The sequence below is a fragment of the Micromys minutus genome, assembly GCF_963924665.1.
Source record: "Micromys minutus genome assembly, chromosome: 28".
In the NCBI taxonomy this organism is placed as follows: Eukaryota; Metazoa; Chordata; class Mammalia; order Rodentia; family Muridae; genus Micromys; species Micromys minutus.
In genome coordinates this window covers 23,522,012-23,547,109 of record NC_137963.1, presented here as the reverse complement: position 1 = coordinate 23,547,109, position 25,098 = coordinate 23,522,012, and the positions used below count along the sequence as shown (strand labels likewise).

At 45.1% G+C, this 25,098-nt stretch overlaps 1 protein-coding gene across 1 annotated transcript in view; it reads right to left on the bottom strand.

Moving 5' to 3' along the window:
- ABCA1 (ATP binding cassette subfamily A member 1) overlaps window positions 1-25,098 on the bottom strand; it is a 121,086-nt gene that overhangs the window by 35,454 nt on the left and 60,534 nt on the right. The window contains exons 8-25 of the mRNA XM_080940239.1: window positions 23,930-24,022; window positions 20,829-21,069; window positions 18,551-18,690; window positions 18,106-18,222; window positions 14,449-14,646; window positions 13,564-13,769; window positions 12,880-13,056; window positions 12,233-12,455; window positions 10,345-10,566; window positions 8,931-9,135; window positions 7,769-7,882; window positions 6,227-6,398; window positions 5,116-5,247; window positions 3,602-3,744; window positions 3,321-3,458; window positions 2,627-2,847; window positions 1,343-1,415; window positions 63-265 (exon numbers count right to left, since the gene is read on the bottom strand). Of these exons, the coding sequence (XP_080796365.1) occupies window positions 63-265; window positions 1,343-1,415; window positions 2,627-2,847; window positions 3,321-3,458; window positions 3,602-3,744; window positions 5,116-5,247; window positions 6,227-6,398; window positions 7,769-7,882; window positions 8,931-9,135; window positions 10,345-10,566; window positions 12,233-12,455; window positions 12,880-13,056; window positions 13,564-13,769; window positions 14,449-14,646; window positions 18,106-18,222; window positions 18,551-18,690; window positions 20,829-21,069; window positions 23,930-24,022 (3,018 nt within the window). The remainder of the gene's footprint in view (window positions 1-62; window positions 266-1,342; window positions 1,416-2,626; window positions 2,848-3,320; window positions 3,459-3,601; window positions 3,745-5,115; window positions 5,248-6,226; window positions 6,399-7,768; window positions 7,883-8,930; window positions 9,136-10,344; window positions 10,567-12,232; window positions 12,456-12,879; window positions 13,057-13,563; window positions 13,770-14,448; window positions 14,647-18,105; window positions 18,223-18,550; window positions 18,691-20,828; window positions 21,070-23,929; window positions 24,023-25,098) is intronic.

The window sequence follows — 25,098 nt, the reverse complement described above, 5'->3', positions numbered from 1 at the left end:
CCATCTTGTTGCCAGGCGAGATGGTAGGGACTGTTGTCTGGCCTTGGGATTGTTGAGCTTACTTCTTCTAGGGTGGTCTCTGAGATGCCATAACTGGAGATGCCCAGGTCTGAGAGCCGGTCGTCAATCTCATGGAAGAGTTCCACAAAGGCTCCCTCCTTAGCAGCTTCATAGGGCAGCACGTAGGTGAGTTCATGCCCAATGTCCTCCACCAGACGGGCTTCAGACACATGCTTCCTGATGAGGTTGGAGATAGCAGAGACATCTGCAGGGACCAGAGGGTGAGGATGCTCAGTCATCAGAGTCCACAGAAAGTGCCAACTTGCTTCTTCCTTTCCCAACAGCTCAGAAGATCCCCTTAGACACCGTATGTCCTAAGATGCCAAAACCCATTGGCTTATTCACCTCTGGCATGGTTCCAGGAAAGCAAACACTGCCTCTAAGTCATTATTTTTTAAAGATGTATTATTTTATTTATATGAGTACACTGTTGCTGCCTTCAGACACATCAGAAGAGGGCATCGGATCCCATTACAGATGGTTGTGAGCTACCATGTGGTTGCTGGGATTTGAACTCAGGACCTCGGGAAGAGCAACCAGTGCTCCTAACCACTGAGCCATCTCTCCTGCCCCTCTAACTCATTCTTAAATCGAGACCTAGCCACACTCACAGGCACTAGGTGTCTGGTGAACAGGTGCCTATATCTAACGTGTATGTGCCAGGACTTTTCAACAGAATGACTTTAGAAATCATAAAAGACCCTGCCCTTCTGTCAACTTGTAGATAAGGCTATCCATGATTTACCCCAAGAGATGGATAATCAGTTTGTGGGAACAGAAACCTTCCTGGAAAAAGCCAGCTTTGGGGGCTGGATAGAAGCAGCCAGCTCGATATTTTTATTATACACACTAGTGGTGGCAGTGGCCTCTTGCAGGCACTGCTCTAGGAAAACCAAAATGCTATTCCTTTTCTCCTGGGTTCACACCTTTATTAGATACTGAATTCAGCTCCTTTCCTACTGGCTTGGCCCCCACATCTCATCCAGCATCTGGCTGAACCCATTCCCCCGCACCCACCAAGGGTATTCCCAACTCCCAGTCACATCTTTTCTCTGGAATACTGCCCTCCCAGCCCCAAGACCAAGCTCCATGCTCCCCAGCAAGTGTTAGCCCAAGCCACCACCAAGCTGCATTCAGTCCCAGGGCCACCCAGCCCAGCCCAGCCCAGCAGCAAACCTTGAGTCAGCGCCACCAGCCTCTGCACCTCTCCGCCTCTGCCTCCACTCTGCCCAGCTGCGGGGAGCTCAGGCACCACCTGAATAAGAAACCCCAGAGTCCTTACCGATGGTCAGCGTGTCACTTTCATGGTCGCTGCCCAGGCCAGCATCAGAACTGCTCTGAGAAACACTGTCCTCCTGATGACAAAGAAGGAGGTGAGAACGTGGTCAGGGGTCAAGCCGGGCATAGCCATCACCACCTCTGACGGACAGAGCCTCCAGGAAGTTCTACTGCATAAAACTAGAGCAAGAAGCTTTTCATGGGAAGTATGCAGCTGGTAGCCATGGCTTCAGAGGCCACTGATCCAATATGTGGATGGCCTCACTGATTCGGGTGAGAGAGAGCGGCAAACTGAGTGACTGTCAACAGAGCTGTGGCCACGGATCAATGTTGCCCTTGGTCATTCACCAACAGTCCCAGTGCAGGTTTACCTAACTGCTTAGCTGATTTAATGCTTCCTCGATGGGAACATGCACTCAGTCACATGAGCAACTTATTAACATGCAGATATGTATTCAGTGGGTCTGAATGGGGTCCAAGTCACCGTGTTTCTAACCAATTCCCAAATGAGCCTGATGTGCTAGACTTCAGACAACACTGCTCCAGTTAAAAGGAAAAAATAAATGGATACGAGTTCAAATCAGGTCAGGTCAGGGCAGGCAGGTGGTCTGGTGTGATCGACCACACAAACATTTCATACATGTCAAAAAGAAACAATCCAGATCCAGGACTCTGGTCCTAACTGTTAATGTACTTGCTGGGAGACCTTGAATATGATACAAATTCCTACAAACCTCATTTCTTCATCTGAGATTGTAAACATAGTACTGTCTTCCCTGAGTTGCTCTACACTTGAGAAATATAAAATATGTAACTAGAACAATGTAAAATTGAATTGAAAATGTAAAATATATAAGTGGAACAAAAATGTAGTGTGAAATCAGTACGTGGTAAATACCTGATGTTTCATAGTTTCAAAGTCAAGGTCAATGAGATTTAAGGCAATAAGCAGGAACGGCTGGGCAACTTGTAGCCAAGGCTCCTCTTACCTCTTGGCACGTTCTTTTTTCTTTGATAGAATAAAGCCCTTTGAGGACCTTTCTCCATAACTCAGGGCACTTCCAGAGGGGATCTAAAGGGGCTGCACCAGAACTAGTGTGGCAGGAGCAGAGGTCTCCTGGGCCTTCCACACAGGAACCATGATGCAGTGCAACAGGTCCACAAAGCAAGGGGAACGTTGCCACAATCCTAGCAGCATGGCGCATCGGTGGGCAAGCCAACCAGCCCAAGCCAGCAAGCCCTCGCTGCCTCATTCCCACACTAGCCCAGCCCCAAGGTAGCTGCTCACCTTCTTCAGACACGACACAGTGCTGCCACTGTTTCTGCAGGAACTGAGGGATGACTCCACATCTTTCTTGACCAGGGTCAGGTAGTAACCAGTGCCCAGCTGGTTTTTCAAAAACAAGGAGGAGCCCACACAACACAGCTTCCCATGGGAAATGATGGCAATTCTGTCCCCTAGGATGTCTGCTTCATCCATGTGGTGTGTAGACAAGATAATGGTGCGGCCTGCCAGGCACAAACACAAGAAGACGGAACAATAGGACTTGTCATTTCTTACTGATCATAATGGCACTTATGAGAAAAAATGAGGAGACCTTTATCCTCTGTAGATGTGACCCCAGAATGGCAAATCTTGGGGGATAGCAGTTGCAGTTGTCACAAAAAGGAGGGCAGTATTTATTTGGTATCATCTTGCTCCATCAAGTGTGCTAAGAAGTTGATAGGCATTCCCATTAGTCAGGCCCAAAATTAACAAGGACATGTATGTGTGTGCTTAATCCTTTCCTGCTCTTCTGGTAGGCCCTTCAATAACTAAGTATATGTTTTAGGAATCTTGCCAAGCAGGACTGAAACTGAGCTTTAAGGAGGCTCCAAACTTTTCTCGAGAAGCAATTCTGTTATCCTAACAAAACCAGCGACAATTCCCAAGAGACCTCCTCTATCCCAGGTCATGTCTAGAACTAAGTAACAGCATGTACCTTGTCGGTATTTCAGCAGGAGCTCCCAGATTCCCCTTCGAGAGTACGGGTCCACACCTGCTGTGGGCTCATCCAGAATGACAACCTTGGATCCACCCACGAAAGCCAAGGCCACAGACAGCTTTCTCTGCATCCCACCTACAAGACAGAGAAGACACTCTTCAGATGGTAACTGGAAGCAGAGGCAGTGAGAGATTCCTGGAGGTACCCATCTGGAGACACAAGGAGAGATACTCTTCTGTCACCAACCACCCAGGGGAAGGAAGGCGCCCAGTGCTCACCGGAGAGCTGACTTGTTTTGCTTTTAAGCTTGCTGGGGGGTAAGCCAACATCCAGGGCCATCTGCTCCATCTCTGCTTTCACATGCTTCTCTGAAAGCCCCTTTAGGCGGGCATAGAACCAAATGTGTTCTTCCACAGTCAGCCTAGGGGAGAGGGGGATCAGCTTGGGGACAGTCAGCCTGGGGGAGGGGGGGTCAGCTTGGGGACAGTCAGCCTGGGAGAGAGGGGGGGAGATCAGCTTGGGGCCCAGAAGGATGGATGTAACCTTGGCACAGTTTTCTTCTCTTCCACACCATTCCTGCCTTTTAAAAAAACACTCAGTTTCTTTAAAAAGGTAACCAGGAGGAAGAACTCTCAGGATACAAATAGTGAGCCATACAATGGAACATTTATATCCTATAGTCAGCAGGCCTGATCACAAGGCACCAGACCGTTAAAACTTTAAATTCCAGGTTCTCAATTCAGTTTTTTAGTGACCAGGTTGGCTCAGCATTCACTGGTGTGAATGAACCTCAATGGGTCTCAAGTTCTAAGTCTAAAATAAGGTCCCGGGAGGCCCAGAAGCCTAAGCCACTGAATTTAGATAAAAAGACCTTAAGAACTACAAAGTGGAAAAGGCTTTGTCTGTAGTCAGAGGGCTTAGGACATTCTTTGTATCTTCACCAAAGGGCTCAGGACTTTCTCTGTTCTACTACCAGGGCTCCTTGAGGACCCTACTTGCTGGTGGGAAAACCTGGGTAGAAGCAAATGATTTGAGCAGGAAACATAGGGCCATGGTGCCAGGTGTCTTTTGAGGTTCTTGTACCATGCCTTAAAGAATATGCTGGTTAGTCTAGACAGAAACTAGAGTCACTCAGGAAGAGGAACCCTCAACTGAGGAATTGTTTCTACCATATTGGCTTATCTGTGGAACATTTTTTTGATTAGAGGCTGATGTGGGAGGGCCTAGCCCACTGTGGGTGGTGTCATTCCTAGGCAGGTGGTTCTGGACTGTGTAAGAAAGTAAGTTAAGTTAGCCATGGAAGGCAAGGCTGTAAGCCCCAGTACTCTGTGGTCCCTGCTTCAGCTCCTGCCTCCAGGTTCCTGCCCGTGAGTTCCTTCAGTGAACGGACAGTTGAAAAATTAAATAAGCCTTTTCTTCCCCAAGTTGCTTTTGGTCACTGTTTTATCACAGAAACCGAAAACATACTAGAGCAAGGAAGAATGCATCACAAAGATGGCTGAGCTTAAAATCAAAACAAAGCCCTCTAATCCAGTAACAGAGAGCATGGCTTTCTAAATCCCATCAGCCACCTGTACTGATGATACAGCAACTTTACCTTCTCCCCCCACCCCACCCCCCGAAATCAAAAGGCAACTTGGTAAGACCTGCCACTCTATACCCAAAGAAAGAAATTCTTTAGTAATGCTCTCCTCCAAACACCAAGACTCCCAGGTCACAAACGGGGGGGGGGGCGCGCAGGGCACCCAGGTCACAAATGGGGTGCTCCTCTCTGTGTGCTTTGGCTACTCACATGTCAAACAACACATTATGCTGGGGACAGACTCCCAGGTTCTGCCGGATGGAGCTCATCTCAGATCGAATGTCCTTCCCAAGAATGTAGGCAGTGCCAGAAGTTGGGGGAAACAACCCAGTCAGTATTGACCTGAGGACAAGAGTAATAGATTGAAGAATAGAAAGACCCAGCCCCACCATCCAGAGCACAGAGAGCAGAGCACACCACGTGACACTATCCCTTCCTTTCCAATCTAATCCAATCAAATCCAACCCAATCCAACCCAATCCAATCCAATCCAATCCAATCCAACCCAATCCAATCCAATCCAACCCGATCCAATCCAATCTAAGCAATGTCCATGAAACAAAGAGGCCATTTGCTTTAGTGAGTAACTAAACGTGAGCTTATGTCTTAGAAATAAAAGTTTGCTAGGAGTGTCTGAAAAAAAAAAAAATGACACTCTTAATTTGCAACAGGATGTATTCCTTAAAACATATTTCATATGTCTAACATCTTGCACAAAAAAAAATGAACAAACAAGAACATACTGTTAAGAGATAGAAATATTTGTGTTGCATAATAGAATTTCTGAGCATCTTAGACATGTTCATAACATACTGGTTTTATGTTGAAGAAGAAAGCCTGTCACCCCCCCCCCCAAATCAACTTCTGGTATGGCAAAGGAGTCACACTACAAACTGTAAGCAAACTACAGTATTCTACAGCCTTTCTTCTGTCCTCACAGGTCCCAGAGAAGGCAGAGGGAGAGAGCTGTGCAGGCCTCTCATCTGCTTGGAGACAGAGTAGTCTAGGAATGTCCTTCTTCCTCTAGCTTGTTTGATCTTTCTTTGCAGTCTCACGCTTTAGAACCAACGAGTTCAGAAACAGACAACCTCAGATTCCAAGAAGGCCAAGGAATTCTGAGCACTGCAAAGAAAGGTCATCAAAAGGTCCCAGCAGTTTTAGAGTAAAGAAAAAAAACCTAGGAAGATCTAGGCCCCAGAAAGCATGCTCACGATTAAGAGACACATTTCTTCCCATCATGCTCCACTCTTAGCCTTATGGCTATGTGTCTAAGTGGGGATTTCCTGTGGCAGATCTTGGGAGAGCCACACCCTCTTCTTACATGGTGGTGGTCTTCCCTGCTCCATTGTGGCCCAGGAAGGAGGTGATCTGGCCCTCATAAAAATTTAGGGCCAGGCCGTCCACAGCAACCTTCATGCCGTCTCGGTAAACCTTCACCAGGTTCTGAATGGACACCCCCAGCCTCAGGTGAGTGGGCTCCTCTTCCATGCAGACTGTGACAAAGGAAAGGAGGCAGAGATGATCCCACAGGCAACACTAGACCAGTGGATGCTTAGACCTTTAGAACTAGTTTCTGTCCATGATTAACCTTTAATATTGCAGACAAACAAGATGAAATATTTTAAGCCCCTTGGGACACTCATACTGATGGTAGCAATGAACTTATTAAAAAAAAAAAAAACATTAGTCTGTGATGAAGAAAGGCTGCAAAAACTATTAAAATATAGGATGTCAACATACATTTAAAAAATATATCTAAAAGTGTCATGGATGCCCATACTATGCAATACTACTCATTAGGAAAAACAATGCACTAAATATTTCACAATTTAAGTGGATCTCAAAATAATTATACCAAGTGAGGAAAAAGATCACCCCCCCCCACACACACACACAAAATCAACTTGGCCTTCATGTGGTTTCCCAGGAACTGGAGCTATTCCAAAAGCTGTTGCCTGTGTGTGGTGGGATATGATCTACTAGCTGGGCTGCTCATCTGGCCTCAGTGGGAGAAGACACACCTAGCCTCACAGAGACATGAAGTGTCAGGGTCGGGGTGATACCCAGAGATGCTCCCATGTGCTCAGAGGAAAAGAGAGGGGAGGGGGTAGTGAATGGGATGTAAAATGAATAAATAAAAAAATAAAATAAAATTTTAAAAATTACCTGTTATCCTCACTAAGGAACACTAATAGCTAACCACTGGAGATCGGAGGAAGGGTACAGAAGAGAGACCCTGACAACATAGGGAGGAAGTAGGCCAGCTGACAGGGTAGAGAAGCAGACTTTGGACCATGTAAGAAGGAAGCCGGTCTGCTGACCTCACAGGAAGAAAGCAGACCACTGATAATGTAGAAAAAAATCACACTGAGCACAAACACACAGACAACGTGGGAAGAACTAGGGCACCTCTAACTGCAGTCAGGAGCTGGGAGGGGACTAGCACCCTGCGTGAGAAAGGATGGGACATTAGGAAGCACAGGCTGGGTCTACAGCAGCCACTTGGTATCCACCTACAGAGTCCGTGACATAGACCACCACAGGTCCACCATGACGACTAACTGTAGTTATTCCTCTTGGCTTCATGGAGTAGCACGATTATCCGGGACATGAGAGATAAGGGTATACTGATCAAAATATACTTTGATAGACAAGGGGAGACAAAGGAATGGCTCCTCGGGAGCCAGATGGAGTTTCCACTAAGTGCATGAGACGGTAATGGCATGGGTGCATTTGGGAAGGGTGTACTGCATGGAACTTTTCTGCCTCCACTGTGGCTTTGGGATGTTAAATGAGGAGGCATGCCATGCTCTGGCAGGGCAGCAGCACCAGATGTGGGGGCGTGCTGGTCAGTGGTACTTACTTTCTGACACTCCCTTCTGGCTGGAACCAGGGTGGCTCTTCTCATCAATTTCCTCCCCAAACCAGTAGGACTTGGTACAAGGAAAATACCAGGGCCTGGGAATTCCATACTGCCCTGAAAGCAAAGCACAGGTATGACCCAAGCTGATGCAACCTCAGTATTTCTGATGTTTTCTAGTCAGACCCTCTTTCTCCTTGACACACTCTATGGGGAAGGAGTAGACTGGGGGGAAATGGCTAACTGTTGCTGAAACCTGCTGTGCAGATCATACCTTCTGCATCTCTCCATGGCTTCCCAACAACTCCCCAGGTGGTAATAGCATCCTCATTTTAGAGAGGAGCAAAGTGAAGGACAAGGAGTCCCATCCAAGGTCACTTACCCAAAAAGAGAAGGATTTGAATCTCAATCTATACACGCAAGTTGCATGGTCAATGGAGGAAGTTCAGGTATGGATTTTAGAAACATTACAAATGGGCTTCCTCAGAGGAGAGTCAGAGGGTCAACATGAGCCTAACTTCAGCCTCTCCTAAAATCTGATCCCATACAGAAACATATCCTAAATAGACTTCCTGTTGTACTTGACAAAGGTTAAGAAAGCATCAAAACTAATTGTTGGTAAATACTAATTTGCCTTAAGCCACCGACAAGGGTTAAGATCCAGTATGTTATATTATTCATAAGTTATTATTCATAGCAAGATAGACATTCTCCTAGGTCTTCCTCTTCTGGAGACATAGAACTAAGAACCAAGTCAGTACTGAGAGATATCTGCAGACTCTAACCTAGTGTAGCCCAACTGACGCCATCTCTAAGCACAGACACTTAACAGCCACATGACCTTGGGCAAGTCACTTAAATTCTTAGATCTCTGTCTTTAGAAACTGTTTACCATAGCAAACAGCCCAGAGCAACATTCTGAACCCGAGTCTGGAAAGTACTTTGCTTAGCACCTGGTACTGGACTCAAGTGATTGGTAGCACAGTGGTAATAACACATGTGCTTTCAACACAGGGGCTTTCCCTGGACTATTTCTTTCTCACAAGCTTAAAGCCCAAGCCAATTCCCGGGGAGTTCCCACATCCTCCAGCAAATGCAACACACAGAAAGGAAGGACCTACAGACTGAAAGTTGCTTTTCAAAGCAGTGTGGAGGCTTGGGCTACCTGGAAAGACTGCTTCGATGTACCACGTCATCACACCGTAGAGAAAGGTGTCAAACAGCATCATGGACACTGCAGTGGTGAGATTGAAGCCATCCTCCTCCACCGGGCTCTCAAAGAGATTGTCCCATTGGACCCCGATGCCTTGCTCCTCAAAAAGGGCGAAATACTCACAGCCAAATCCAAAAGCCACAGGAGACAGCAGGCTCTGTGAGAAAGAGGCAAAAAAAAAAAAAAAAAAAAAAAAGAAAAAAAAATAAGCCTACATTCTCGCTGCTCTCATTTTTTTCTTCTGATGGAAATTCCACCTTGAGAAGTTTGACTTTGCAAATTACATCAATTATAAGGCACCTAAGTATTCTCCTAGAGTCTCTTTGGAGGAGCGGACTCCCTTGCAGCATATCAAATGATTTCAGTTATAAGCACTCATTATGCAGACACGTTTCGGAAATGTATTCACAAGAGCAGGTGAGACTTTAGAACTGTATGCTTCCCAAGATATTACAAGGCTCAACGATGCTGTCCCCCGACCAGCCTCATACTGACATTCATCAAGGACTTTTTTCACTGATCAGTCATTGAATATTCAGGATCAGAGAAGCCATTTTAAGGCTTCACGTCTAAGAGGAGCATGCTGAGAGCCTACTAATATCTTATCAGTGACCCAGTAGGGCAGGTAGTGAGCGGTTTTACTGGTACTCTCACGTGCTTAAAGATGACACCTACACTGCACAAAAGACAAAAATGTCACAGACAGGAATCTGTGGGATGGTAAGTCCTGTTTGGTTTTGTTCAAGTCTGGAAAATATTACCGAAGTCAAACAACACAGTGGACACAAGAAAGACAAGGGACAAAAATGAACCATTTGTGGCCTTGAGCTGTCCATGAACACAACTTTGCCATGAGTGTTTGATGACCAAAGAGCTAGGAGGTAAGGGGTAGACATGGTGTCTACTTCGTAAACTAGAGCCATTCACCAGTGTCATTTATTTCCAATCAGTTCAAGGCACAGAAATCATCAGATGTTGTAGGAATATTAAAAAGGATTAGCTTATCTCTATCGGCCCATGGTCTCACTCCACGGGCGCCACTTTAGTATGGAGCTGAATGCAGGGACTCTGTCACTCGGTTCAAGCCGCCCTCTCCACACGATTCCCTTCCTAGGTGATCCACTCTACCTGCCCTGCTGCTTCTGCCCCAGCGTGTTTCTTTACCCCACCGCCCAGCACAAACATGACTCTAGGGTCCGACAGCTTTCAGATCTCTGACAAAAATCAAATAAATGTCACCAGAATTTATTCTAAGGGCAAAGGAGAATCAATTTGGCAAGAGAGGAGGACAGAAGGATTATCTAACACCCTGGGGAGGTGAGGGCATCAGAGCTGTAACCTCTGCAAAGAGATCAGAGTTACTTACAGCAAAGATCTTGATGGAGAAGCCCACATAGTCCTGCCAGGCCACACACAGCACATAGGGCAGGTACAGCGTGAAGTAGATGATGCCCCCGCAGGCTGCTGCCAAGTTGGCCCGGGAGAAGAGCGTGCTGATGAGGAAGCACTGTAGGATGGTCACCATGGCAAACACAGAGAGGAAGACGAACACCACACTGGGGTCGCTATAGGGCAGCAGGTTTCCTAACTGGAAAGGAAGAGACTGGATAAATGTGTAGCCTTGGCAAGCCCGGTCACTCACTTCATGTGATCTTGATGCTGGTTTTTACACATCATTCCTACAGAGATAAGGCAGGGGGACCGTGCTGCTCCATTTTCTGATGAGGAAATAAAGTCCAAGAGAAATAACTTACTGAAGAGACGACGCATGAACAAAAATCACAGCAGAATTATGGTCAAGGACAAAGTTCAGGACTTTCTACTTGATCTTAGTGGGTAAGTTTCTTCTCTGTCTCTCATGGAGATAAAGGAATCTGGCTTTTCCTTGTCTAAGGATGACTATTGCCTCTAAGAAAAAAGTCATGTGAGACAACAGTCTTTTTTCTCCAGAGGTCGAGGAAAAAGGCCAGTCAACCTGAACTCTCCCCTGGCAGATACAGTCTTCGTTCATACTCTCATCTAAAGTTCTGTGATATTCTGAGCCCTGAGCTCACTGGAAGTCACTGTGAGCACTGAACCAGGCTCTGTCAGCACACAGCTGACTTAATCAGTTCCCACATACTGGCCACAGAACCCCTACCCTCATCACAAGGCTCAGGTCCTTGCCCTCGGATACCAGAGCATGAGAAAGGAATTTGTTTCAGAACAACATGCCAATAAATCTTGGCTCTGTCATCCTCGGGTGCTTTGGTGAGGCTGTGACTTTCCCTGAGCACTCAATGGGTTATTGTAGAGAAGATATGCTGGGGCAGCTTCCAGCATGTTCTGTGACCAGTGCTTGGCATCAGAGAGTGCTCATAAGTAATATATAGTAGCTGGTCTTAAGACGAGTGTCACATTCTCTTGCTTTGCTCTCTTCCTTTCTTAGAAAACACTAACTTTCATAAGAGGCATCTCAGTATGAAATAACCGGTACAGCAATAAAGCTTAAGAGTAGATTCGTATGTGAGATAAAACCTCATAGCCCAGACTCCACTTTAAGGGAGGACTTACTGGACTATAGGAAAAGACTGTTAGTACCTGTGTTGCCATGGCTAGGAGAGCCAACAGACCCTGGAACGTGCCCACTTTTCTGGTGAGTCCTACGAGCCCCCATCCAGTGACTGGCTAAATGGGGCAGAGAATGTCAAGCCCTGGGGATAAGAATCTTAACTTTTCAGCTCAATGAGAGAAGCTCTTGGACAAGCTGTATGCTCTCCAGAACACCCCACTGGGCTATTGAATCATAGCTCAGCTCCTCCCTCTACATGGCCCAGCATGTGCTCCATTCTTCCAGACACTGATCTTTTATAAATATCTGTATTCCAAAGTCTGCTTCAACCTCTTCCTCCAGAGAGCCAAACCTTTAATACCATACAACTTTCTGACTGTTGCGTTTACAAACTTGGAAATAACCCCCACCCAGTACCCCTACTCCCAAATACACAGTGTGGTACATGTAAATCTATGCTTCTCCAGAAGCATGAACTCTAGGTTCTATATACTTAGCTACTAACTAACCCAGTGGTTGATTGGGGCAAGTCATTACTCCTCTCTAGATTTTCCTCAATTCTGAATGGAGGGAAACAGACATGGCACAGAAATCCCTTTACCATCATCATCATCATCATCATCATCATCATCATCATCATCATCATCATTTTATTATTATGCTAGTCAAAAATTCCTTGTCAAAAAGAGTAAGTCCACCTCACCTTCAAGATGACCACCAACAGGCCAGCGCTCACAAGCAGAGGGATGAGACTGCTAATGAACCAGCTAAACCAGAGGATACCATTGTCCAGGCCCATGATCCTCATGGTCTCCTTCAACCGAGCCTCCTTCTCGTACACGATGCCCTTGATGATCACAGCCACAGAGTAGATCCAGGCCAGAGTCATGAAGAGGGGCATTGACCGGCTCATGACCCGCAGAAAACTGGAGACACAGAAAAGGCATGGGAAAAATGAAAGTGTAAGCCTGGCACAGATCTAAGGTCGTGCATACCGGAGGAAAACCCACATCAGGGTAGCTGAAGAAAGGCCCACTGAAGGCTCAAATGACCAAGTGTTTCATTAGTAGTACACAGAGAGGAGAACCTGGGATTCAAGAGTATAACCATGCACATTTCCTTAGAGGCTCACTTCAATAACTAGGATATGGTTAGGGTACTGGTAAGATAAAGGTAAGTACTAAACACAGAGGGTGGGGCAGAATCCAACCCAGTCTTTCTCTAAAGGTCAGTGCCTCTAGGATCTCTTATTGACTTGCTTTCACTCTCACATCATGAAGGACAGGCACATACACACTCTCTACAAGGATTTAGTTATATAATGAAGGTGTTACTTGTTGGGACACTCACATGTCATCAACATAACAGGGGTACGGCATCTGTTGTACATAGACACCCGTTTTCTTCTCTGTTCCCGTCAGCACTCTGATGATGGCCTGTTCCACCACATCCTGCAAGTAGGCAAAGCCGCCCCAGACATAGCGCATATCTTCAAAAGGGTCTGCCCGGGGACCAGGGTCCCAGTACCTGAAACCAAACATCAGGTGATGAAACACAGCATACCCTGAAAAATTCAATTCCCGCACACCTCCTTGGCCACTCTTCCCATTTTCCTATCTCCCATTCCTATCACGGTGGACAAGTACATAGATTCTTGGATAGAAATAATCACACTGGACACACTCCTTATTGCTATATTTTTCTTTTCCTTTTACTAGTGACTAACATTGCATTCGATGGACATACTGTAATTTTCTTATAGGTTGTCCACTCTTCTTTTTATAAAAATATGTATGGAGACCCCAATGGCTTTCCTTTCTGACTTTTAAGCCCTTTATGTTAGTCTTTTGAACAGGAATGTGGAAACAGAAAGACTGCTATTTTATAGCCATTGAATAACAGTCCTCAGCAATGGAGTTTTACCAAAGTCATGCCGCGGCTGATTTGTTGTTGACATTCCTCAATAAAGTACCACCAGTTTAAAAGTCAATCCAACTATGTTCTTGAACTCTGCGAGACGTCGTTGCATCTTACCCGTCCTTGATTTTATTTGTTCTCTCTACGTTGTCAATGTCCATCCGGATCTTGTACTTTACGTGACTGGGCAGCTCCACACTATCAGGAGAGATTCCAGTGAACACAATGCCGGCCCAGAACTTCCTCTCATCCAGCAGTTCCATGGACTTGTTGATGAGCCTGACTTCTGTCGGGATGGGCTCCAGCTTGTTCAGGTTGACACACTGACAGAAAGAAGGAAACCTCATTAGAACTTGCGACCAGAAAGACAGGGAGTAGCCAGAACTCGGCCTACTGTGAGAAGCAGGAACCAGCTGCCTGAATTCTTAATCCATATCACCTACCCATCTCTAAAGTAGTTTTCCAGGTTTCAGTCAAGCTTAGAACTGAGATTTGATTAAAATCCTAAAGTTACTTGTATTGCTTTGTGTGAGAGAATTGTTCTCTTGGCAATTTTTATTCTCTTAGCAACATGTCTTAGCAAAGCAGAGTCACAGCAACTAAGCAATTAAAAATCAGATAAGAAATCATTCTAGTCAGCCCTTTTCCTTGCCATCATTTTTAGGACTAAAGATTTAAAGTTTTATCAGTCCCAAATTAGATTAGATGAGTTTCATAGATAATGCCTTTATAATAATAGAGCAGTTTATTATCATTAGAATCTAGACTATCAAAACAGAAGGAAAGCTAGAAGATAATGGAGAGAAACACTGGGGTCAATCTGAGACAAAGCTAGAAGTAAGCTTATTCGGTGTGTATCTTGCTTGCCAGGCTTGGAAGGTAGAGCAGTGCGTGACAGTACACATTCCTTCTAAGCTCTCCTTCTGCCTATAACTTTACTGCAACAGCTCAAAGGGATAAAGACCCTAGCCTTTGCTGAAGGGTGTATACACAGACCCTCACCTCCATGAATCGAGATATCGTCTGGATTGCCTGGTTGGTCTCATTGAAAGCTTCTCTCCATGTATAGACAGAGCCATTTGGGGACTGAACATCCTCAGGGTTCTTGGCCAGAAATGCCATGATGTCTTGGGCAGTCCAATCTAATCCATCCAACTTCTCCTCCCAAAACTGGTCATTGCCTCTGCTGTCCAACAGAGTCTGTCAATCCAGGAAGAACATGTGCACAGTGGTCATCATGATCATGGTAACAAGCACATTTGACAAAGATTGAAATTTGACAGGATTATGTTGGCCGAGGCTAAGTGATAAGCTGAAACACAAAGACAGACCTCCGACTTTGAAGTTCACAGGCTTCCCACTGTATCAGACAGCTCAGGGATCTATAGGCATAAGAATTTACGCAACTCTATAAGGGTGGCTTTGGTACTGCCCATCTCATGAAGAGAAAAATAGAACTTTGGGGATGTAAGGTAGCTAAGGAGCAGGAAAGCCTGGCTGGAAAACAGGCACTGATTCCAGCATACCCACTGCATTGACCCACACTCTCTTTTGAGATATGGTCTGATGGTGCCAAATAAAAACCCTGTCTCTAGACTGAGCCCACTTTTAATGCTTAGTTCAGGGAAGTAATACTGCTGGTTAATCCAAATGAAAGGTGTTCTTTCCTAACTCCAGGACATGGGGATCATGATGAAGAAATGGAGGCCTGTTTTCCATCACCTGTCAATGTGAAAAGGATAAGCCATTCTGGTCCACAACCAGCCATCCAGGGTACTAGGGCAAAAGTCAACACAGATACACTACCAGGAAAATGAGGCCACTGCTGACAGGACAAAATGGAAACCCATCTGCCATGCTCATTTGCCAGTTTCCAGGGGGACGGGGAGGATCCAAAGCAAGGGCTCTACTGAGCAGGATCTCCCAAAACTTGAAACTGAATTCCTTAACCAGTCTTCTTTTCACTAAGCCTGCAAGCTTTCCCCTAGGTGGCTTCCTCTTTGTTGTTTTACTAGTAACATAATGATTTTACAGAGTGTATCTACTACAATTTCATTAACTACTCCTAGACTGCACAGCATTTAGTCTATTTCCAATTACTTACAACCACAATTATTTAAGTAACGTGTTCTCTCCCATGATGACTTCTTTAAAATTATTGCTGTAGGATGCATCCCTGGGGATGTGTATGAAATAAAGGTACAACAGATGACACATTCTAAATGGGTTCTGAAACTTGACCACTGTCACCAGTGAGGTACCAGAATTTTGTTTTTTTGTCAACAGATGCAAGATTGTACCTCACAAGAGTCCACAGAGGCATGGGCTACCAATTCCAAAACTACTTTATTTGGATCCTTGGAAGTAAAAGAACCAGTAAGATCAGAGGAGAGGGATGGTGACATTCGGCTGAGTCCTGTCCAGCGTGACTTCTAAGCACTATCTATGGGAAGACAACTGCCAGACCAAGAGAAAGTACCCAGTGAGACCACTGACTCTACAGCATCTCCAAGGAATGGAAGAGCTAACATTTCACATAAAATGCTGAAGCAAGCGGGGCCTGGAGATGAAGCACCATGTCCCGTTCAGAACAATTAAAAACAAAAATCAGGTTAGATCAGGGGGATCTTAGACACAATAGAAAAGTTTCTCCAGATCTGCAGAATGTACAGCAAGAACTGATAAAACAAGAAGCAATGGGAAAATGAGAGCATAAGGCAACAAAGCAGAAGCCCTGGATATTACCTATGTACCAGGCACCAAGATGCTGAGGACTGAGAAACCCAAGGTGGTGTGTTAAAGTCATACTCCGTAGGTCAGGGGAGAAAGGACTGGGATAAAGCCTCTCTGATTTCCACTGACAAGGTAGCAAGTCCGTACCATTGTCCCCAGGCCAACCATCCTTCTGACTGCAGACCCCAAGAACCATCATTCTGCTGGTCTCTCGATACCCTCTGCCTATCCAGGTAAAAGTCAAGACTCTCCTGTACCTTCCTCTTCTTGCCTTTCTTGCTGCCATGAGCCTGTTCTACACTCAGTCCTCGGCACTCAACCATTCAATCTCTGTTGAGGTCGGTCTCTGCCTTGCACCCATCTTTCTTCTGGAATGATGCATCTATATCCTCACTTGCTTAAAACCATCTGCTCCCCACCCTCGTCTGTAAACGTAAAGATCCTTATAGCTCCTGCCCCAGGCCTTTCATTCCTGTCTCTGTTGCTTCACTATGATTAAGTTCTCAGGTCCTACATAAATCCCTAGTGAACACCACCACGTGTTTATAAGGACTTGTTCCTTAAGATTCAATGGTTGATGAGCAATTTCAGCCTCCAAAGCAAACCCTTAATTTAAAAGCAAGAAAGGCCAGGCATAGTGGTTGGTGTCTGAGATTCCAGCCCTGGGGGAAGCTGAAGTAGGAGAATGGCCATGAGTTTGAGGTTATCTGGAGCATATAGTGAGTTGCAGACAAGTCCGTGCTATACTGTGAGAACCTGCTTTTTTGTTTCGTTTTTGTTGCTGTTTTTTAAAAAAGTAGGGAACTATCTACATACACCCAATTCAATTTAAATTCTCTTAAATCCCTTTACTGTCAGACACAGAACAATGTCAAAAAGTAGAAATATAGATGCCAAGGAAACAAGGCCTAGGGTACACGTATTGTCTCCTGTGGGAAGCTCCCACAAATCTCTCAGAAGATAGACTGGAGCTCAAGGGTTAACAATGTACCACTGGTGTCAACTTGGGCCATGACTGGCTGTGAATGCATAAGACTGTTGCTCTTGATTTTCTCACGCAAGTCCCATGTGTACAAAGGCTCCAAGTTAAGCATTCTGCAGGGTATAACAGCACTAATGTATCAAAAGAGGCTCTAGTTCCTTCATCTCCAGGGGTTCTTTGATCAGCAACCTATCCCCCAAAGGGACCCCTAAACTCCCAAAGGAGTACAGCCCCTAAAAATCCAGCAACCCTCAGGGAACCAAGGTTCAATTCCAGAAACCAGGCAAAAATCCTCCCTTGCTTCTCAATGGAGGAAGAAATAAAAGGAAGTGGCCTTCCTCAACCTGGCAAAATTGTCTAATGATCCTGACTGAGGCTGAGGCAGGGATGAGGTGGTTAAGCTCCTGCTGATGCAAAGAAGGCAACAAATTCGCAGGCTGCTCTCCCTTTGAGACTGGTTATGACTGAAGCATGCATCCCTTTCAAGTGGCCCCCACATGTTAAGGGTAATTCCTTCCACTCCACAGAGGTGCTGTATCCTCCCTGTGACTAAAGAACCAGTATCCCTGACCTGTCTACATGCCAGATCACGCTTCTGTTCCCATACTTCCTTCTGAGACATGGCAAGCTAAAGAAGGTACAGTGTCTACCTTAGTGACTAGAGCCCACATGAAGATACTCAAGTGTCCTGCAAGCACCAAACTCTACTTGCAATTTCTGATCTCCACTGGGTTTTGTACAAAGCTGCTACTGAACCATGAGTGACAGCAATCCAGGGCTATCGATCACTGCACCAAGGCCTTTGCTTCTACAGAAGCGGTGGCTGTGTGGCTTTAGCTACTCTTAACTGCTTTAACTTACAGAACTGTTATCTCAGGGATTTCTGGGACGATGACCTGAAACCATTTCTACATCAAGCAAGCAAAGCAAGTAGAGTCACTCACCCGGACAAGGTCCATCTCTTGGCTGCTCTCCATGAAGGTCCAAATTTGGGGGCTGAGTTCTTCCCACATGCCCTCCAGGTCATGGAACACAGCCAGCTCTTGAAAGGTCTTGTTCACCTAGAGTCGGGCAGGGAACCAGGATTCATTCAAATAGAAGAGAGGCAGAGGCAACAAACATTCCAAGGCTGCCTAAAAACCACCACCCATTACAGACTCTCTGCCCAGTCCTTTTCTTCCTCAGGCAACTTGCCCTGTGAAACACTCAGGCCTGGGGACATGGCTCCCAAAAGTACATGTGAATTTGGTTTGGTTCGTTTCTGATTACTTAAAATGTCTCATTACCGCCAAGAGTCTACTCAGCATGTTATATCTGAGGCTGCCTTCACTTCCTACTCCTAATTCTGGGAGGATTCTGGGGACAGAGTCCTGAGCCTGGACAGCTTACCTCAGCCATGACCTCCCTTGTAGCTGGTGTGTCAGGTGTATAGAGAATCTTCCCAACCAGCAGTGGCTTGAGCGCCTTCCAAATAATTCGAGACAGAGGACTAGACTCCAAGTTCTTCATCAAATCATTGCAATAAGGGGCTACAAAGAAGACAGACAGACAGACATTTACTTCTCTGTCATGGCCAGTTGCCAACAGAAACTTAGAAGTTTGGGGAGCTACACAGCTAGGCCAGGGAGCGAATTCCCCTCCCCCATCACCTAATAGTCATGCAGCGGATAACTTCCCTTATCTGAGCCTCAGTTTGCTCCTCTGTAAAATGAAAGTTCAAAAGTTCATAACGTCTGCTTGGCAGAGCCATGAGGCAGATTAGATGGGGCACTGCCAGTGAGGTCTTTACTTGGTGCTCAAAATAATCAGGTCCTCTCTCAGACCACATCTGCGCTGGTCTAAAGGAAAGTTTGGACAATGCGCATGCCATCCCAGCTCTAGCTCCACACCCCTATGCCAGCCCCCACCGAACACAAGATTCTTCCTGGGGAAGAAGGTAAGCATTTCCTTAGTAATTAATAGAGCCCATCACAAATGGTATTTATATCTAATAAAAATTCAAAACTGAAATACCCAAAGTTCAAACGGACAAAATGGGCCTTGCTCAGATACCCTGCATCTTCTACGAGCTACTTGATAAATAGATGATAAAGGTTGATAAGAAAGACAGTGAGTTGGGGGACATACTAGATATGAACTCATGGCTCACTCATGGTATTCAAGCTCTCTGTCGCTGTGTGGTATCTCCAAAGCTAGAATTGTTTTCTAAAGGAAGCTTGCCCCCAATTGTATCTGTTGTACAATCAAGAGATGCCTTTGGATGGATGTGCAGGCTGGGAAAGAAGAGAAGGCTTCATCAAACTGCCTACACTACCGTCTCTGTCAGGCTTACGAAGCAGCTTGTGGAGTTCTAGAGTGCTGTGCTCCAGAGAGCACAGGCTGTGTTACAGCCACACACAGGGCTGCCTCATTTCTCGCCTGCAGTCAGAAATCGGGAATGGCTCAGCTGCATGGTGTGTTCAAGGCAAAGATGCCATTATCAGAACTGTAACACCGGACCTCTGCTACACACGACCAGGCACAGGACACACCTCCACACAAAACTGCCCGAGTGTGGTGGAGACTGGATATAGTTACTGGTTTCTTTAACACCCAGAATACAAACAAACAGGCCACCAAATGTCTGAGTGTGATGGCGCATATGTGCCACCATTAACGACATAATTCACCTAAAAAGCCAGGACTTGGGCTTGCATCCCAGCTCTTGGGGATTACCTAAGAATGCAGCTTTAAGCAAGACAATTAACCTCTGGGCCTATTAAATTTAAGGTTCCAGAACCTTCCTTGCAGGGTTACTGTGAGGATCAAATAGGCAACTTAAACAGAATGCATTATGTATAGGAAATTTTGCCTTAATGTTAGGTTTTCTTGCAGTTGTTGTAATTGCTATTATTACCATCATCCACTTTTAGGCGCTTATTGTAAAGCGTACCTCACAGTATATAATAATAATTATAATTATAGTAATAATTATAATGATTATACTATTTTATTTATAATTATTCTATTTTATAGTATACCATTATATAATAATTATGATGATTAAAATATAATTAAAATAATATAAAATTAAAATATTAGAAAGCTTTCTGGCTTTACTCTGGTATTAATGAACAACAAAAATGATACATATTTAAAGTAGACAACCTGATGTTCCACTACACATATCCACTGTGACATGATTAACACAACCCAGTCAAGCTAGTTAATATCTCCATCACTTCACATAGATGCCCAGTGCATCTGTACAGTGACATTAAGAAGAACTCCCTTACCAAGTGTAAGACATAACACAGTGTTACCACACCCCTGCTACACTATCTCCTCTATTGCCCCCAGCATCCTCTTTGCTTGCCTGCTTTGTGTAGCATTCCTTTTCTTTTAGAGTCCACACATACAAAGCACTGGGGAGACTGGCTATCAATCACTCATTCATCTTTTTGGTATTGTTACCAAACACCTAGGAGAGAGCAGGCCTCTCCATCCAAAGAACTGAGTGTGATTCACTTATCAAGGGCTCTGTACTTGAGGCACAATGCCATGAGAGCAAACAGCACAGCCTTTGCTACTGCACAGAATAAAGGAAGGCCTGAGGACTGGGTAGCAAGGGCTGAGTCCAGACGTAAGCTGGGGATGAGACACAGCTTGGGTCTGCACACTCACTCACTTGTAGAATTGTCATAGAAGGTGTCCATGTCCTCGTCGGTACCATTCCCTCCAAAGAGGGCTTTGTAGTTGTTATCCTCGTACCAGTTGAGGGACTTGATCTTCAGGCCCCCGCCCTCTGGGTGGCCACAGACAATGCGGGACACAGCCTGGTATATCTGGGTGGAGGAGCTGGAGCTGTTCACGTTGGTCAGAAACATCACCTCCCGACGCATGTCGCTCCAGCTCCTTGTGCTGAACAGCTGGTGTTGGGGTGGGAAGAGAAGAGAGAGGTTATTTTCATAACCTAAAAGGCGTAGAATATACTGTGTCCAATGTCACCTTAAAGCCCTGTGGTGATTACCCAGGGCCGCCTTTCCTCCACTGTAGTTGATTTCTATATGCAGATAAGGGCAGGCACAAGATAAGGCAAGGTCTGTGACTGAGCAACGAAAAAAATAGGCAGAATTTTGGAAAGGCAGAAGAAATAGGAGAAGAGGGAGAAGAAGATGGAGGAGGAAGAATATGACCCACCTGTGTGGCTTTAAATAGCCACAGGTAGCTATGTATATCTAATAAGGGATGGGTTATTATAGGACTGTCTTATCTAGGTAGGCAGTTTGTATCCATATCAATTGGCTCTGAGTTTTATTGTGTGGATGTTTTGTGGAGTGAGAATTTACTGATATAAATCTGATTGATAAATTACAAGCTTCAAGAGTTTTGATTTTGCCGGGTTACTGGAAAGTGTGCCAGCGACCATAGTGGGCAGATGTTGGGAATATGAGCTCAGTTCAAAGCAGAGAGCAAGCCAAAAAGAGGGTGGCCATTGCATTCAGCTAGCCGTGAAGGCAGAAAGACCATTGGAGACACAGAGTAGCATGAAGTATCGTGAAGTGGTACATGGAACAAGTCCCCAGTTTTAGAATATTTACCGCTACACTCTACCTGTGGTGCCTGGACCTACAGTGTTTTATTATGGAATTATCCCCAATGGGTGGCTCACCCTAGCACCTGCCCGAGGAGAGAATTCCTGCGACTTCTCCTTCACCACAGCACACACTGTACACTTTCTCTGTAGCTTTGCACTTGGCTCACACGGGAGGGTAACCACTCATCTTCCAGGCCAAGGAAAGCGGTTGTACTTAAGGTCATCACAGTGAATAAATGGACCAGTACTGTGTGGTCTCCATCTACTACAATGGCCCCCACTCTCCCTCATTCTCAATTCAGGCTTTTCCTCAGCCCAACAGCAAGAGTGTAGACATGTGCGAACACAAAGCCACATTAAACACCCTCTTTCTAACTCCTCTGGCTTCCGTCGTGGACCTTAGGTGTATGTTATCAATCATGCCCCTTCCTGTGCAGAGTGCCCTAACTTCTCTCGGAACACAGCAACTCGCTCTTTGCAATCTACTCTCTTTAAAATGGCATCTCAGCCCTCTTTCTACCTTTCTTACATGGTTTAGTTTTTCTTCACTGCACAGATTCCCGTGGTCACATTATCAGCTGACCTGGTTATTTCTGACTTCCTCCCTTCCATGAGCTAAATGATGCGGTGAGGTGACTGTGCCCCCTGCAGAGTTGCGATGGCTGGCAAAGCCAAGCACCTGCCCTCTGTTGTCTGAGTGTCTGCCATACCACCTATGCTCTGCTTCCTGGTCTTGTATGCCTTCTCTCTCACCCACAGATGACATTAATGTCGGCTCTCACTCATAGCCCCACTGTCAGGTCAGCTAATGCACATGCTCTCTGGTTTACTGACTGCAGTCAGCACAGGAATTTGTGATGAATTCTTGGAAGGAGCCAACAAGAACATAAGCTTCAGAGTTTAGAGCCCCCACCCCCAAGTTCAAGATCCACTGCGATCAATTAACTCTGTAGAACACTGTGAGTAAAGTATCAGACTTTTCTGAGCCCCAGTGCCATCTGTGAAATGGGTACAAGAGGTGCCTTGCTGTATCATAAGGATGAGCCAGGCAAACAAAATCAGAGTCCCAATCCATCTGTGATACCTGCCTGTCTTTTCCTGTCAGCAGCTGAGCTTTGAACACAGCAACTAACTTCCTTTCTAAACACGGAACAAGCAAATGCATTTCTTATTTGTTACTAGGAAAGAGCAATGAGTGACACGTGACCAGAGTCACACTAAGAGTGAGCTGCTGGGAGAAGTGGGTGCTCGTTGCTGATGCTGGAGCGGGAATAAGCAGGTTCCCAGAGACAGTAAAAAAATTCCACAGTTCATCCGCTGGAGGATTTTCACCTACTGGGCCATAGGGCACAGCAAGTGATTTCAATTTTGTTTTAGCCCACAATAAAAGCAGGTACAATAACAGAAGAGAAACTTGGTGGAGCCAGCCCTGAATTTACAGGCACCACTCCTACTCTTTCGTTGTCAGGAAACAAGGTAACTTTTTGATAGTTAGAAGGGGAAAAAAGACATTACAAGTATGAAAAATGAGTTATAGAATCAGTTAAAAATAAGGCTGGGCCAAGTCTGAGAAACGTTCCCCCACAGATCACTGTACTCTAGTGTCCTGAACATTGTACCCCGCCTTGCATTCCACTTATAACGAATGGAACAGACAGTGGCGGGATTCACAGGCAAGGTGAACTGTGATGTCAGGGCAATGTCCACTCTGCCATGTGTGACAACAGGTCGACAAAGGCCAAATCAGCTCAGCACTCACTAGGAGCCACATTCCCAATGCTGAGCCTCAGAGGCCAGATTTTCCAAGGCAAAAAGCAGGGCGAGAGAAGTCACAGAACTCCCATGAAGCATGTGTATTCTCATGAAGAAGAAACATAAAGAAGCTGCTGTCAAACAAAGTCAGTGAAAAGGTTGAGGGGGAGGAGAAAGTTCTTATCACAAATGTGCAGAAGGAGCTCACAGAGAAAGGTCTAAACTAAACATTGGGTCCTGAGCCACTAATGATCTCTGCATTTTAGTTTCTTCTTCATTGGAGATTGAACCTGATAAATTTTTAAATTACTTGTGCTTCTAAAATTTAGTTTGACGCAGTAGGTGATATTCAAAGCACAAGAACCTTGTTGGCAGAATTCAGAACTAAAGAAAATAATAGTGGTTATTCTGTCTACTGTGGCTTAAAAAACACAACTTACCTCTTGGGCCAGTCCCCCTAAGCTGTCAAGTAATGCTGTGGTGGCTTCAGCCAGACCTTGGATCAGGAGAGGAGACGTGGAGTTTAGTCTTGTCTAGAAAGAGGGAAAAAAAATCCTTTGTCTCTGAGCTCAAATACAGGCTTGAAATATCTACATAGAAAATAAACAAATTAATCAAAACCATTCCACATAAATATTGAATTTAAGAAACAAGAAACCAACATCTAGCCAACATAAAGAGCATGGGACAATTACTCTCACTGCATGCCTGTGAGCTAATTTTCTTCACATAAGGATTTCCCTTTCATGGATTGTTGAAGGAGTACAAATTTAAGGCTAATGGATAGACAACATACAAAAATACCTTATGTAGTACACACAGGTGGGCACAGGCTTGTGTGTGTGTGTGTGTGTGTGTGTGTGTGTGTGTGTGTGTGTGTTTTCAATAAAATTCTGACCAGAAAGTCCCAACTCTATTTACAGTTCTACAAGACACATGTTTATAGACATGGCCTGAAAAGAGTGTGTGATGGTTCAAAATAAATAAATAAACTACACAAGAAAAGATAAAATTCAATGATAACCCAAGCAAGAGAAGAATTCTCCTTTGCTCTGTTGAGTCAGCAGATTTTCGCTATTTTAAACACTGGAGATATAACACAGAACACTGTTCTTGTGTCTAGTGTCAGCGAATACCTTGTATTTACTAGTTAACATATATAGTTGTTATGATACATAACCTAGTTGCACAGTAAACATGAGAAATAATTAGTTACACCCAATTATAATAGGAAGCCTAAGAGGAGTGGGATAAAACCAGAATTGCCTAGAAGGAATTTCAACTTCAGTTCCATGATCAGGAAGGATAAGGAAGAAAATCTCCAGGGGGAAAGGCAGCTTTTCCTGGTGTTTTCCTGGGTTTTGTTTTGTTTCATTCAATAGTGTATCGAACACCCTGAGACCCTTAGACTGTCAGCATTGATCATGTCAAAGACTGCTGAGAGATAGATAACAGATCGTGCTAAAAGTGGACAGGACCGACATAAGAAGCAGCCTCAGAGACATTCTTCTATTTGCATTTCTAAACGTCTTCTTTAAAGTGAATTCCAATTGCAGAATACCGAGTCATGAACACCATGATCCCAGTGTCTGGTACCGTCCTATGTGCA